This window comes from Ochotona curzoniae, unplaced genomic scaffold (genome assembly GCF_017591425.1).
Source record: "Ochotona curzoniae isolate NIBS_2020 unplaced genomic scaffold, NIBS_Ocur_1.0 scaffold_274, whole genome shotgun sequence".
In the NCBI taxonomy this organism is placed as follows: domain Eukaryota; kingdom Metazoa; phylum Chordata; class Mammalia; order Lagomorpha; family Ochotonidae; genus Ochotona; species Ochotona curzoniae.
The window spans coordinates 12,151,165-12,165,442 of NW_024467101.1; the positions used below are offsets into that span (position 1 = coordinate 12,151,165).

The 14,278-nt window shown below is 54.3% G+C and overlaps 2 protein-coding genes across 2 annotated transcripts; one reads left to right on the plus strand and one right to left on the minus strand.

Moving 5' to 3' along the window:
• Positions 1–671: 671 nt before the first annotated feature.
• On the minus strand, positions 672–3,505 carry ALKBH2 (alkB homolog 2, alpha-ketoglutarate dependent dioxygenase). The gene is made up of 3 exons (XM_041003786.1): positions 3,215–3,505; positions 1,870–2,068; positions 672–1,179 (listed from the first exon to the last, which is right to left on the minus strand). Exons 1-3 carry the CDS (start codon positions 3,489–3,491, stop codon positions 873–875), a joined length of 783 nt encoding a protein of 260 aa, XP_040859720.1. The 5' UTR covers positions 3,492–3,505; the 3' UTR covers positions 672–872.
• Positions 3,506–6,353: 2,848 nt separating this feature from the next.
• UNG (uracil DNA glycosylase) lies at positions 6,354–14,035 on the plus strand. The gene is made up of 7 exons (XM_041003640.1): positions 6,354–6,523; positions 7,099–7,305; positions 7,858–7,953; positions 8,896–8,993; positions 9,920–10,008; positions 10,602–10,780; positions 13,035–14,035. Exons 1-7 carry the CDS (start codon positions 6,392–6,394, stop codon positions 13,173–13,175), a joined length of 942 nt encoding a protein of 313 aa, XP_040859574.1. The 5' UTR covers positions 6,354–6,391; the 3' UTR covers positions 13,176–14,035.
• Positions 14,036–14,278: the final 243 nt, after the last annotated feature.

A 14,278-nucleotide genomic window follows, 5' to 3' on the forward strand; every position in this document is an offset into this window, starting at 1 on the left:
AGATCGGGAATCAGACCTAACCAACCCAAAAGGTGGTCCCAAAGTGTGGCCAAAGAACAGGACTTCCTCTGCCAGGGCAAACTGGTACCTTCCCTGACCAGACTTTGGAAGCAGCTTGGAGTACGCACAGTCCAGACAAGCCCACCCCTGTCCCAGGGCCCCAGCAGGCATCCTGAAGACTTGTGCTCCCCCTAGAGCTTGCTGTGCGGGCACTCCAGGCCACGGACGCTGCTGAAAAGGCAGCAGCCGGCCCACAGCAGACCTCAGCTTGGATGTTGCCCCTGTTTGGTGGAACGGTTGCCTATTCATTTGGCCTTAACGTACATGACAAAGTTTTGGCCACGGGTGTGGGCTGCTCCGTTCTTAGAGAGAGAGTGGTGACAGGGATGTGTCCGTGGCCTTTGGCCAGTGTCGGGCCGGGCCAGGAGCCCAGGTTGTACATGTGAACTGCATCTCCACCAAATCTCTTAAGCTGACTCCATTTTGTAAATTAATAGACATTACATAGTTAGCTAGATCATCTGATTTTGAGCTGTAAGTTATTTACAAAAGTAAGTAGCCTCTTTTTCAAGAAACCCCCTAAATTAATCCCATAGCTATGCCATAATAACTGCTGATTTATGTATTTGCTAATGGTACTTTTGTATCTGCTGTGTATTATGGCAATAAAGAACCATTTTGTTAGAAAAAAGGTCAGCTGTCGTCTTTTGATTACTGAAACATGATTTTATTATAACATCCTCTTTCTGAATCCTACAGAGACCAGGTCAATGGTTTTGATGAAACCTTGCCTGTATTCCCTGTCAGCACCCCCAGGTCCCAAAAGTGGAAAGGGAAAGTAAGCATACCGACCAACCGGTGGCAAACCTTTTTTATCTCTTAGCAGGCACGATTTTCCGAAACGTCAGATTGACCCGCGGAGCCAGCACCTTCTTGCGCACGGGAAGGCTGTGGTACCAGTGCGTGTTGGTTGGGGGCTTCATCAGGAGCAGGCTCCCATGTGCCAGCGACAGCCGCACTGCTGCCACCTGCCGGGCAGGGCTCCTGCCCCGGGAGTCCTTATGACGGAAGACAAAGTCCCTGCAGGCCCCAAAGGAGACGGAGGCGATGGGGCTTCCGGCGGCCAGTTCCCTCTCGTCATCACGGTGCTCCCCAATGTGGTCACAGCCATCTTTGTACCTTCAAGTGGGGAGATGAGGCTGCCTCAGGACAGCAGCTCCTCAAGCATCTCCCTCTCCCAGTGTGCACCTCATCACCAGCAACCGAGCAGCCAAGGCCGAGGCAGCCCCCAGTCTCGCAGTTACCCCGTTTGGTCTCCACTGTCACACTAATGCTCTCTCTGTCTCCATACAGGAAAATGTGTCCCAAGCCCTGCCTGGTCCCTGCCAGCTGCCCAAGGGCCATGTAGATTCACTGTCTTGGCTGCCTGCCCTGGGCGTTCTGCTGCTCACTGTTCCCGTCGTCATCAGTCCGGGGCACTTCCTCCTGGGCTGGCTCTGCCCCCAGGAGATAGTTTCAGTTGCTAGGACACTGTGGGTATGAGTGCCACCAGCATAGTGCTCAATACCCTGCTACCCACAGTGGGGGCCCCCTACTCCCATATCCAGCCTGAGTATCAGGAAAGGAGCCACCCCCAAAACCCCATCCTGCACCCCAAAACCCTGGCTGTCGGCCACTCGCAGGCAGATGAGACCAAGTGATTCATCTTGGGCCACTCAGAACTGTCTTCGTCACTTCCTACTGTCCCACAGGGGCCCAACTCTGCTTGCACTGTGTCATGTTCCTGTCCTTGTCAGGTGCACTGGAGTGTCCCCCGTCCAACATACACAACACGCTGAGGCAGGAGGGGACGGAGCAGGGAGTTGTCACCTGTTGATGAGCACGAAGTTGAAGGTGTGTCCCGTCACCTCAGACACGCGGTCCCGGACACGTTCGAGGATGGGGATCCAGGGCCGTGGGGACAGTGTGAGGCCCGAGAAGGTGTACGTGAGTCCCGCATCGCCATATGTCACCTGCTTCCTGGGCACGCTGTGCCACTTCCCAAACACCTGCACCCTGGCCAGTGCACCTGTGTGGATAGAACAAGCTGTTTTACACCCCCAAAGATCCCGGTGGGTGAGTGCTCTGAGCGGGGCAGCACAGACACCACACTCGCCAGGGTTCTGCCAGGGGACCCTGCTACGGCTCTTGAATAGGATCTGGCCCCCAGATGCCCCCAGGTCCTCCAAAACCGTAAGCCACAATGACCCTGTCCCCTCAGCCAGCCAGCCAGCCAGCCAGCCCTATTACAATAAGGAATATCTGATAGGTGAAGACCCCCCATCCCAGAAGTCACAGTGGTTGCCCTTGTATGTTCATTTCTGGATAGGGAGACTTGTCCCCTCATAGAAACCTGGGCTTGTACCCACTTTCTTACATTCCATCATTTTATTGTCCTGACCACAGTAGTAGTACAGTTAGGAGGTACAATTCTGCACACAGTACAGCTAAATCCCACCTACTCGACCCTTCCGACCCGGCTTCCTGCTGATGTACCTGAGCTGCAGCAGAGGATGGGCCAAGTTCTTGAAGGTTGATTTATTTAAAAGACAGAGTGACAGAGAGATCTTCCATCCACTGACTCATTCTCCAGTGGCCACAATGGCTAGAGCTGGACTAGGCCAAAGGCAGGAGCTGGGCATTTCTGCCACACACATGGGAGACCCAGGTGATATTCCTGACTGTTGTGGGCATCTGGGAAGTGAATCTGTGGCTGGAAGATTCTCTATGTCTGCCTCCCTTCCTCTTTCTCTGCAGGCTGCACCCATAACTACAAGGAAAATTCAAAAAGTTTATGGGAGATGGAATTAAGAACTTTCCTTGGTACAAAAAAATTGAAATCCTTGCATGTTTTTTTTTCATAATGCTCATTCTTCATGAGCTTTTTCCTTCACATGCATGAATTTCAGAACCCTGTGTTCTACTTCAGCTGGTCTCCGAGTCCAGCACGGCTGTGGGTTGCTTCTGTTTTCTAGGTGACTCTCCAGGGTGGCCAAGTGTGACTCCCTCCAGCGATTCTAGTCCCAAACCCCGGAACCTCAACGGCATCCAGGGAGCGTCTGTGTGTGTGATGACTGTGGCAGCGAGCCAGTCCCACCTGGCTGCTGAGCCTGAATTCTCCAAACGCAAGCTCACTATCTTTATGGAACACACACGCACACGGCCCTCTGCTTACCTGTGAAATATTCCACTTCCTTCTCCAGCTCCCGGAGAATGTTATCCGCCTCGGCTTTGCCAAACAGGACCATGTAATCGCAGTCTAGACCCTCGGCCCGGATGTGCTGCCAGCCTGGGGCTGCCAGGGGGGCTACACTGCTGGGGGACTCTCTCCTGGGCCTCTTCCTCTTGCTTCCTCTGTCCATGTCTGGCTCTCCTCCGGTCTGCTCTTCCTCTTCCTCCTCTTCATTTCCTGGAAGGCTACCTGGAGCCCTCTTCACCAGGAATCTGTCCATCTCATCTCCTTACAAGAAAGAAGGCAACAAGAGAGATTGCCCAGGCTGTCCCCGACCCAAACATTTGTTCGCCCAAGCAGACTCATTTTAACAACTACTCTCCCTTTTCAGGTTTCCAGTTGAAGTATAAAACCGGGACCTGGCATGATGGCTCAGTTGGCTAATGCTCCTCCCTGCAAGCGCCAGGATCCCAAATGGGTGCAGGTTCGTGTCCCAGCCATTTCATTTCCCATCCAGTTCCCTGCTTATGGTTTGGGAAAGTAGCAGAGGATGGCCTAAAGCCTTGGGACCCTGTTCCCACGTGGAAGGCCTGGAAGAAGCTCCTGGCTTTGGATGGGCTCAGCTCTGGCTGCTGCAGCCACTTGGGGAAAGAAGCAGCAGCTGGAAGACCATTCTGTCTCTCCTTCTCTCTAAATCTACCTTTCCAATAAAAATAAACAAATATTTAAAGTGTAAAAGCACATCTCACAAAAGAAGTAGAGGGCCTTAGAAAGCTGGAAGAGCCTTTGAGATGCCCTGCTCCAGGCTCTCCCATCCTGGCAACGCATCAGAGTCTGATAGCTGGCCTGCACTTGGCGCCCAGGCACCTGACTCTGTAAAGAACTCCTCCCTGGGAATTTACATGCCACAAATTTGAAACCTATGATTCAAACCCTCATTCCATAACAAAGAGAGAGAGAAAAAAGCAATTGTGACTCACAGTCCTCAACCGTGTGGATGCACTCCCCAAATGGCCACAAGAGCCAAAGCCGGAGCTTTACCCAGGTCTCCCCACTTCCCCTGGCAAGGACCCAAGTCCTGAGCAAGTAGCAGGGAGCTGGAGTCGGGAGCTGAGGGGGTGGGGTATGGAACCCAGGGACTCTGATGTGGGAAACGCGGGAGGGGCAGGGTAGTGGGGATGGGTCCTACCATGCAGCTTCTTAGCTGGTGCACCAGGCACCCTAACTCTCACACCCAGAGAGGCAGGGAGATACAACTGAAGTCCCCCAGAAGAGCGGGGTCTCTGTGTGTCTGCTACACCTGCATTGAACTAGGGATGAGTAAAGGGCGCAGGGAGAATGAAACCGTCACGCCTGCAGCTCGCGACAGCAGGGAGGGGAGGACACTCACCCGGGGCCGCAGCTCGCAGCTCGCTTCCGCATAGGGCCCGCCGGGAAGGGAAGGGAAAAGCAGGTCATTTGCAAAACAAGCCGCAGGCGGCCTCCTGGCGGCCCCTGGTGGCGAATGCCTCGCCTTGCAAGCAAGTCGGGGCTTATTTGAGCTCTAAGTTAACCGTATTAGGTTCTGGGACCTTGCGGTTGGGACCTGGGTTCCTGGCTGTGGGTCCTGACCTTCGCATTCCTGCTAATGTGCACCCTGGGAGACAGCACGTGTGTTGGCTCAAGTGCTAGGGGGTCCCTAGCAGGTCCTGGGTGGAGTTCCTGAACCCAAGTCCAGCCCCAGCACACCCCCACTTTCATGGGAATTTGGGGGAGTCACTGGATGGGATCCCTCAGTCCTGTCGCTGCCTTTCACACATTCCAGGCCTGGGTTGCAGCGCAGTGGGGTTTGGCTGTGGCTTGCAATGCTGGTATTCCCTATTGGATCACCTGCTCACGCTCTCTCTATGCTGTTTCTGACCCAGCTTCCCCCTAACGTGCCTGGCAAGGCATTACAAGACAGTCTCTGCCATCCACGCGGCCATCCTGGCTCCTGACTTTGGCTGCTGCACGCAGCTGGGGGAGTGAACTCAGTGGCTGTGTGTGGGTGTTTGAGGGGCAAACCATCTCACTCTGTCTTTCAAATAAATGAAAACAGTTGTCACCTGTTGAAGTTGTAAACCACAGCCAACCTACTGTGCCATGGACCGGGGCTCCAGCTCCTTTGTAAGCACGCGGAACCTGTAATTCCACACCCCTCAACCTCTTCCCCTTCCCACGCCTCAGCTGACTGCAAGCTCAATCCCCTTGACATGAACTTTTTTTTTTCTAGAATCCTACGTGGAAGTCACTTTAGAAAATGTTTAAGGCCAGTGAAGTGGCTCAATTGGCTAATCCTTCACTCTGTGTTGCCAGCCTGTCATAAGTGTGGGCATTTGTTCTAGTCCCGGCTGCTCCACTTCCCATCCATCCAGCTCTCAGTTTATGACCTGGAAGCGCAAGGAAGGGTGGTTCAAAGCCTTGAGACCCTGCACCCACATGGGAGACCCCGGAAGATGCTCCTGACGCCGGATCAGCTCAGCTCCGGCCACTGCAACTGTATGAGGGGTGAGTCAGCAGACAGAAAAGCTCTCAGCCACTCTTTAAATCTGCCTGAACAATAAAAAAATAAACCTTAGGAAAAAAAAAAAAAAACGAAAAGGTTTTGACCTGGAGGTTGTTTGGATGCAATTTGCACTTCCAAAAGGTCACTATTTACATTGCAAAGAGATCTCTCCTGAAGAGCTCAAGCTTGGGGGTGCGAGTAGGTACTTGGTGTGCCTTTCGGAGCGTGTGTGGTTTGGGGTGACCTCAGCTACAGTCTCCCCAAGCCTGCCGGTTGGGCAAAATGACGGCGTTTAAAACCTTCGTTTGCAGTCGGTACCACTAACGTCTATAAAAGGCTCAACCGGCAGCATTGCAAAGCTCGTTCCTGTCCCACCCATCACCCTCCCAGTCCCCCGGGGCGGGAAGGATTCGCGGGCAGACGGAGGACACAGCGAATCAGGGGAGCCAGCAGGGAGCCCACCCTCCCCCGCCCCAGGCACCTGGTGCAGCTGCGCCCTGCACATGCGCACTGAGCCCTCCAGCCCACCCCCGCCCCATTAAGCCCCCCGCTCGGAGCATGCGCAAGCCTTTGGCGCCAAATTTCGGACAGTCGCGGCGGGCACCAGACGAGCGGGTTCCCGGGCAGCGCGCGTTCGCTGCCTCGTTAGCTTCGGGATGATCGGCCAGAAGACCCTCCACTCCTTCTTCTCCCCGGGCCCCGTCAGCAAGCGACGCGAGCCCAGCCCCGAGCCGGCCGCCCCGGGGACCGGCTTGGCGGCTGCCGCTGAGGAGAACGGACATGCGGCGGTGAGGCGCGACGGAGGGCCGGGAGCGAGGGTCAGGGAGGGAGAGGACGGTGGGAGCCCCGTGGGACCGAGGGGACGCAGGAGCGCGCCGCTAACCTGGGGAAACCGGGGGCCCCGACTCCTGCGCAGCCTCCACGTGTTCAAAACAGCCGCCTCAGTCCTCCAGCATCCGCCATGCTTAGGGGCCGGCCAATGAGGACGAGCCTCTGAGCCCCGCGAGCCAATCGGCGCGTCGCTAGCACGCCCCGCGCGACTCGTGTGTCCAATCAGAGGGAGCGGGAGGCGGGATTCCCGGGAGGGGAGGTTTTTGCCGCGAAAAGGCCGCATGGGGACGGACACCTGTGGCGGCTCCGGCGGGGGCGGGGCGGCTGGGTGCAGGCTCCGTAACCCCGCGAATTGGCCTTCCCCGGCCGGCTGAAGCACCAGACGCCCCAAAGTTTCCTGAGCCCCGGGCCCTGTCTTTGCTCCATGGGTGTCTTCTGCCGCTGGCCGCTGGCCTGGCGCCGGCAGCTGCGGGCGCCGTCCTGGCAGGGTCGCCTGCAGCTGGTGACCAGCCATCCTGGGGACCCTTCGCAGGCGAACCCCGCCAAGAAGGTCCGGGCGGGAGAGAACGAGCCCGGCACGCCGCCCTCGTCGCCCCTGAGCCCCGAGCAGCTGGTCCGCATCCAGAAGAACAAGGCCGCGGCCCTGCTCCGGCTCGCGGCCCGCAACGTGCCGGCGGGCTTTGGGGAGAGCTGGAAGAAGCAGCTGTGTGGAGAGTTCGGGAAGCCGTACTTTATCAAGGTGAGGCTTTGGCGGGGATGAAACGGCAGGCCGCGCGCGGGGGACCCCGGGACACTCCGGGACCCCCCCCCAGTATTGTTAATCCAGCAAGGCCACGTCCAGCTCCCCTTTTTGGATTGCTCTTCATTCTCTTCCCGAACTCCTTTTGCCTGCAAAAGGGGTGCAGGCAGGGCAGGCTGTTGGCATTGCATTTGCTTGTGTGGGTCCAGGTTGGGACTGGAAGGCCTTGACCGGTCAAATGCAGCAAATTTGCTATGCAGGACAGCTAGGCGTGGCCAAGCCAGCAGCCGGAGGGAAGTGAAACCTGGCCTGGCCTCTTAAAAGAAGGGAGGGGAGTTGGTGGCTGGAAACCCAACGTTGACCCAAACCTGGGAGAGAGAGTAAGGGTGGGGAACAGGGGTGGCTGGTGGTCTTTAGGAAGCTGGGATGTAAAACTCAAGACAGGAGCTAGCTGGGACCTCTAGGCACTGGCAGTAGAAGCTTTCCTCTGGAGTTGTCTGGATGCCAGTGGGAATCTGATGCTTAGTTCAAATTTTTATCTTTAAAAATCAGCTCATGGGATTTGTTACGGAAGAGAGGAAGCGTTACACTGTTTACCCACCCCCACACCAAGTCTTCACATGGACCCAGATGTGTGACATACGAGATGTGAGTACAGGCTGGGGACAAAGTTTATCAGGGGGAGGGATCCCAGAACTGTGTTGTCTGTCCTGAATCCAGCAGAAGAAGAGAGACCTGAGTTCATTCATGCAGCACAGAGGGAGGACTTAGGCCCATGCACCTTGTGTCTGTCCTCGTAGCTCGTGCTTTCCATAGTTCTGGAACCAACCTCATGGCAGCACTGGAGCCTTCAGCCGTGCTGCACAAGCGCAGGCCTGGAGCAGCTGGTGGCAGCGTGCCTCCCGTGTGGAGCTGGCACCTCCACGTCCATGCCCTCTGGCCTGCCTTGGCCCTGCTCAAGCCTCTGAATTGGTCACCTCTCAGACCTCCTTCTCCAAGGCTTGTTTGTTACTTAGCACTTGAAGACACCTCTTAAATAGGGCCTCGCCACCCCACACCCCACTGGACCGTGTTCATTATTTTTGAAAGAGTTATTTACAGAGAGAAGATATTCCATCTACTGATTCACTCCCCAAATAATAGAATTAGGTAGGGCTAAGCCAGGCCAAAGCTGGGAGCCAGGGGTTTCTTTCTGGGTCTTCCACATGGCTGCAGGTTCCCAAGATCTTGGGCCACCCTCAGCTGTTTTCCCAGACTGTTAGCAGGGAGTTGGATGAGAAGTGGGCAGCCAGGACTTGAACTTGCATGCTAGTGGTAACCTCACAAGGCAACAGCTTAATTTTGTGTGGTACAACACAGTCCTGCCCCCAGAGATTGTTTTGTTTCAAAGACCTGTCAAGGAAAGGGGTGGGCTGACATCAGGACCATGGGACGGAGGTTAATGGAGCATCAGTTACTGCTTGGGGTTCTCAGTTGGGTCCAAAGGGAGGCTCCCCCTCCCCCTGTGCCGTCCTGCAGGTTACTGGTCAGCCAGTGTGGCATGGCACTGCGTACACTGCAGTGTGGTGTTCCCTGTGCTCCGTGTTACAGGTGAAGGTTGTCATCCTGGGACAGGATCCATATCATGGACCCAACCAAGCGCACGGGCTGTGCTTCAGCGTCCAGAGGCCTGTCCCGCCTCCGCCCAGGTACGGCTGCCTACAGAAGTGATTGCATGCAGATGTGTTCTCTGCATGTTCCAGGTGTGCCGGGGGTGGGGGACAGGACTGGCATTTGCCTTCTGCGCAGGATTTCTCAGTGTGGGCGCTGCTGGCGTGGAGGTCTGGATCGTTTGGCATCGTGCACTGTGGGATGTTGGGGAATGATAGAGAAAATTACCCCTGATGAAGAACCACTGGCTGGAAGGATTTTATGTAATGGTATATGCAGGTGGATAAATGTAAAGGGTCCTTAACAGCTTTATGGAGAATTGGTGTGATTTTTTAAATTCCATTTTTCCGTGAGTTTTGTTTTGTTTTTGTTTTAAGATTCATTCATTTTTATTGGAAAGTCAGATATACAAAAAGGAGAGACAGAAAGATCCTCCATCCACTGGTTCACTAACCAAGTGGCTGCAACAGCCAGAGCTGAGCTGATCTGAAGCCTCTTCTGGGTTTCCTACACAGATGCAGGATCCCAAGGCCTTGGGCCGTCCTCTGCTGTTTTCCCAGGCCACAAGCAGGGAGCTGGATGGGAAGTGGAGTAGCCACGACATCAACTGGTGCCCATAAGGGATCCCAGTGTGTGCAAGGCGAGAACTTTAGCCACTAAGCTACTGCACCAGGCCCTCCATGAACTTTTTGAAGTTTCTTTATAGATCTAAAATCTATAAAGATAGAAAACCGTAAGCCTCAGTGAGGAGGTGGGTGATGAACTTGGTGTTCCAAAGTGCTTGCTGTTCCTTAGGCATAGGCAGGACTGGGCTTTGGCTGGTGGAACTGGCAAGATGCTTACAGCTGGTGGCCTGTTCTCCTGTCATGTAGAGGGCTGGCCATCACACACACCTTGGGAAGCACACCGCAGAACTCTCAAGATCACAGTTACTAAGGTTCTGTTTCTTCTGACTTGCTTTCAGTTTGGAAAACATCTATAAAGAGCTGTCCACAGACATCGAAGGCTTTGTGCATCCTGGCCATGGCGATCTGTCCGGATGGGCCAAACAAGGTAAAGCCGAGGCTGCTGAATGTGTTGGAGCATGGCAGCCCTTGCTGTCTGCCGGTGAGAGCTCTAAGCCTAGGGCTGATTTAACCAGACTCAGGGAAGGACGTGGGGTCTCCCATCTGCTGGTTCACTTCCCTAATGGCCCTAATGGCCCGAGCCGAGCCCATCTGAAGCCAGGAGCCTGTTGCGAGTCTCTCATGCAGCTGCTTCCCCAGGCCATAAGCGGGGAAGCTGGATTAGAAGTAGAATAGCCAGGAGTCTTAACTGGTGACTATATTGAATGCCAGCACTACGGGTGGCAGCTTTACCAGCCATGCCACAGCGCTAACTCCCCATTAGGGTATTTTTTAAAGTGATTTTGGTGATGGATATGACCCATGCTTAGTACAGCAAACTGAAAGATGCCAAAGAGGCAGAGATTAAAATGCCCTCTACTTTTCTTGCCTGAGGTCCCCATTGGGTGTACCTGCTGCTGTCATTCAGCTGTGCAGAATCCCAGCAGGCAGTGGTCTCAGGGTTTGTTTGTGTCACTGAGTGCACGCAGGCTGCTGTGTTGGAACCTGCTTTCACTGCATCTCTTCACCGTGTGTTGACAGGCGTGCTGCTCCTCAACGCTGTGCTCACGGTGCGCGCCCATCAGGCCAACTCCCATAAGGAGAGGGGATGGGAAGAGTTCACTGACGCCGTGGTGGCCTGGCTGAACCAGAACTCCAGCGGCCTCGTCTTCCTGCTCTGGGGCTCCTACGCCCAGAAGAAGGGCAGTGCCATCGACAGGGTACGTTTGTCTGTAGCACTCTTGAAATTTTTCTAAGCTCTCTGTGGTATGTCTTTTATGAATTATTTAAAACAGTTATCTATTTAGAAGGCCACCTAAGGGCTGACCCCCAGGAGCTAGGATCTGGTTGTCTAAGTAGGTAAGAAGTGTGCTTCAAAGGGGTTTCTTCAGATTCATTTGTTCACTTGAAAGTGAGAGTTGGAGATGCTCCCGGCTGGTTTACTCCATCCGTCTCACCCGCTGCCTTTGGTCCTGAGCGGAAACCCACACAGCACCTCCTGCTGGGGCCCAGGAGCATACCACAGTCAAGTCACCCTTCCTCTGCTATCCCGCATGGCACTGCTCCTCCACACCCAGTGACAACACCGGCCAGTCTGCCCAGCAGACGCTGTCCCTGACAGCTGCTCCCCTCCTGTCCTCCCTGCACCATCTGTCCATGTCTGCATTCTTTCCTGTCTGTCTCACACCACCCCCCGACTACCTTTGCCTTGCGTTGGACCTCATTTAATCTTACTCGGGTGAGTCATGTACTGCTTCCGTGAGAGGCCGCCGTGTTGGCATCGAGCCAGTGAGGATGATGGTTGCAGCTGGCCTCTGCCAGGACTCCACTCTGTTCACTGTGAGCTGCAAGCTGACCAAGCCTCTGGACCTTTTCTTGGTGCCCTGCTGCTGTCTCCTCGCACAGCTGAGTCCTCTCTGCTCAGAGCTGGCAGCTCCCTGGGGCTTCCCGGAGGACCTGGGTTCACACGAGCCAAGGCTGCTTTGCCAGCGCTGAGCACCCGTGGCTGCTCAGTACCCTCACTGGCCCTTCCTGGGGATCTGTCACCTGTAAGTCTCACACCACAAGTGGATGACAACTGCTGAGTGGACTTGAACCTTGGTGACCCAGCTCCCGGCTCTGCATTTTTAAGGTTTCACTTTTATTGAAAGGCAAATTTACAGAGATTGAGAGACATAAAAAGATCTCTGTCTACTGGTTCACTCCCCAAATGGCAGCAACAGCCAGAGCTCAGCGGATCTGAAGCCAGGAGCTACTTCTGGGCTTCGCATGCAGGTGCAGGGATCTGGATGGGAAGTGGAACAGTCGGGTCACAAACCTCCATCCATATGGGATTATGGGATGCCAGCACGTATAGGCAGAAGATTAGCCTTGAGTCACTGTGTCAACAGTATTGCTTGTTTGTTTTTAAATTTATTTGGGAGTCAGATTATTTGAAACACAGAGTTACAGAGAGAGGTGGTAAGAGAGATCTTCTGTCCACTGGTCCACTGTTGATTTCTCCATGGTTAGGGGTGAACCAGGCCAGAACCAGGAGCTCCATCCAGGTCTCCCTCATGGATGGCAGCAGCCCAGACACTCGACAGGCTCTGCTGTTTTCTTTTATAATAATTAAGAGTTATTGATCACAGAGGAGATACAGAGAGAAAGATCCTCTGTCCACTAGTTCACTCCCCAAGCGACTTCAACCACTGGAGCTGAACCAATCTGAAACCAGGAGCCTCTCCCAGGCCTCATAAGGACACAGAGTCCCAAGGCTTTGGGCCATCCCTGCCCTCCCAGGGCAAAGGCAGGGACTGGATAGGAAGTGGAGCAGTCGGGATACGAACTGGTGCCCACATGGGATCCTGGAGCGCTCAAGGCAAGGACTCTAGCATTATTAATATAGTACGAGGGTACTTCCAATAGACTGCGATGAGATGGTGATTCCTACAGCAAATAGAGATAGCTGGAAAGGCAGTATCCATTCCTGCTTTTCCTGAAAGCAATTCTGCAAGTAGCGTCTTAGAGTTTTCCAGAAAAAGTGTTAATGCATTTGTTGTTTTACCCTGTCCCTCCCCTTCTTGATAAAACGACAGCGTGTCACTGATCACTGTGTTAGCTGGGCCATGTTCTAGTACCTTTGAGGTGTTGTCAAAAACTTCAGGAAGAGGCTGAGCGGCTTTTAGGCACTGGACCTACGTGTGGCTTGGGTTGATGGAACCCGTGCAGAGTGGGCCGCCTTCTCAGTGTGTGGCTGTCTGTCTGAGTCCTGGTGGCAGTCTGCAGTGGAATGGCTGGATACAAAGTCTCAGCACCTGAGAATTGAGTGGCCCCCAGCAGACTGAAGGCTGACCCTGCCCTGGCAGGTGCTTTGTGGATGAACCCACCAAAGGCCTTGAGTTTGGTTACCACCGGGAATTGTGCTCCTGCCTCAGGGCAGCTGCTGTTTTTTTCCGAAAGCCCCAAGCCTGTCAGCTTGTTTTGTCTTTGCAGAAGCGGCACCACATCCTGCAGACGGCTCATCCGTCTCCCTTGTCAGTGCATCGAGGGTTCTTCGGGTGCAGGCATTTTTCTAAGACGAATGAGTTGCTGCGCAAGTCTGGCAAGAAGCCCATCGACTGGAAGGCGCTGTGACCTGGAGTTGAATTCGTGGGTCACAAGAAGCTGCTGTTGATTTGATCCATCTGTAACCAAGTCACATCGGAACTTAAGTGCTGTGGACATGGCAGGGGCTGCCCTTGGGCCCAGTGTCTTTCTCTGCACTCGCTCAGTTGAAGATGTGAACTGAGGCAGGCCTGACTGTGGATGTGGGAGATCGACGGTGCCCTGGTGCTCTCTTCCTGCGCGGCCGCTGGCAGGCCAGGAGCACCTTTTTGATAGAGCTGGTAGTTTGCTGCCTGCCGCTGCTGTTTACCTGTTAGGTCAGCTCACCTTGCCAGATGTCGCTTGGGAAGACCCCCTGGGCCTGGTCTCTGCCAGATGTGCTGTCCCCCTGATCTTTCAGGGAGCCCTCAGTCCTCTGGTGAGGATGATTGTGAAGGTGTCCTCGCTGGGTGAGCCTTGGCACTCGGGGGCTGAGAGAAGGCGTCAGGTTCTGGTTGGTTCTGTTTAACTTGAGTGTGTCTTGAGGAAGTGGTAGAAGTTAAATGCGAAAGTTGGGGAGGAAGGGGTTTCTGGGGTGTTCTTTTAACCGGGCGGAGGTGTTTTCCTCCAGATATCCTGACTTGAAGTTTTGTTTCTTTTTTTAAGGCAGCAGCGACTGCCACATGCTGTATTTTTATGGGCTGAAGTCACTTGGCTATGTTTTCTACAACACTGGAAGTTTTCTTCTATTTTTTTATAATTTTTTTTAACGAATATGCTTAAGCAGGAAGATACTTTTTCAATCCTTTTATAAGAGGCCATCTTGAGTGTGTACTTCCATCCCTGATCTTGTTAGTGCTGGCTGAGTTAATCCTGCGCAGAGTTGCTAATAAAGGATTGTTGAAGCTTCACTTGGTACCTGGTGTTCGGTAGCGTTTGTAGCTGTCCTTGGGGCTACCCTTGCACCTGTCTCCTCCTTCCACCCTGGTCTCCATGGCAGCATCCGTGTCCTTCACTCTGAGCCTTGCTTCCTTCTGGGTCCCCTTCGCTGGGCCTGAACAGGGCCTCTCTGGGCTAACTGGAGAGGTGGCAGAGCTGACACCCAGACTCTAGTGCCATGAGCATCCTAAGTGGGGCCCCTCTGCTGCAGCCCC

What these genes read in the sequence shown, in the direction of transcription:
- ALKBH2 (XM_041003786.1), bottom strand. Translation starts at nt 3,491, where the DNA reads ATGGACAGATTCCTGGTGAAGAGGGCTCCAGGTAGCCTTCCAGGAAAT. An exon ending in GGAAGTGGAATATTTCACAG is followed by an intron (nt 2,069 to 3,214) that starts GTAAGCAGAGGG and finishes CTATCCACACAG; the next exon opens with GTGCACTGGCCAGGGTGCAG. An exon ending in AACTTCGTGCTCATCAACAG is followed by an intron (nt 1,180 to 1,869) that starts GTGACAACTCCC and finishes CCCCACTTGAAG; the next exon opens with GTACAAAGATGGCTGTGACC.
- UNG (XM_041003640.1), top strand. Translation starts at nt 6,392, where the DNA reads ATGATCGGCCAGAAGACCCTCCACTCCTTCTTCTCCCCGGGCCCCGTC. An exon ending in AGGAGAACGGACATGCGGCG is followed by an intron (nt 6,524 to 7,098) that starts GTGAGGCGCGAC and finishes GACCCTTCGCAG; the next exon opens with GCGAACCCCGCCAAGAAGGT. An exon ending in CCTGTCCCGCCTCCGCCCAG is followed by an intron (nt 8,994 to 9,919) that starts GTACGGCTGCCT and finishes ACTTGCTTTCAG; the next exon opens with TTTGGAAAACATCTATAAAG.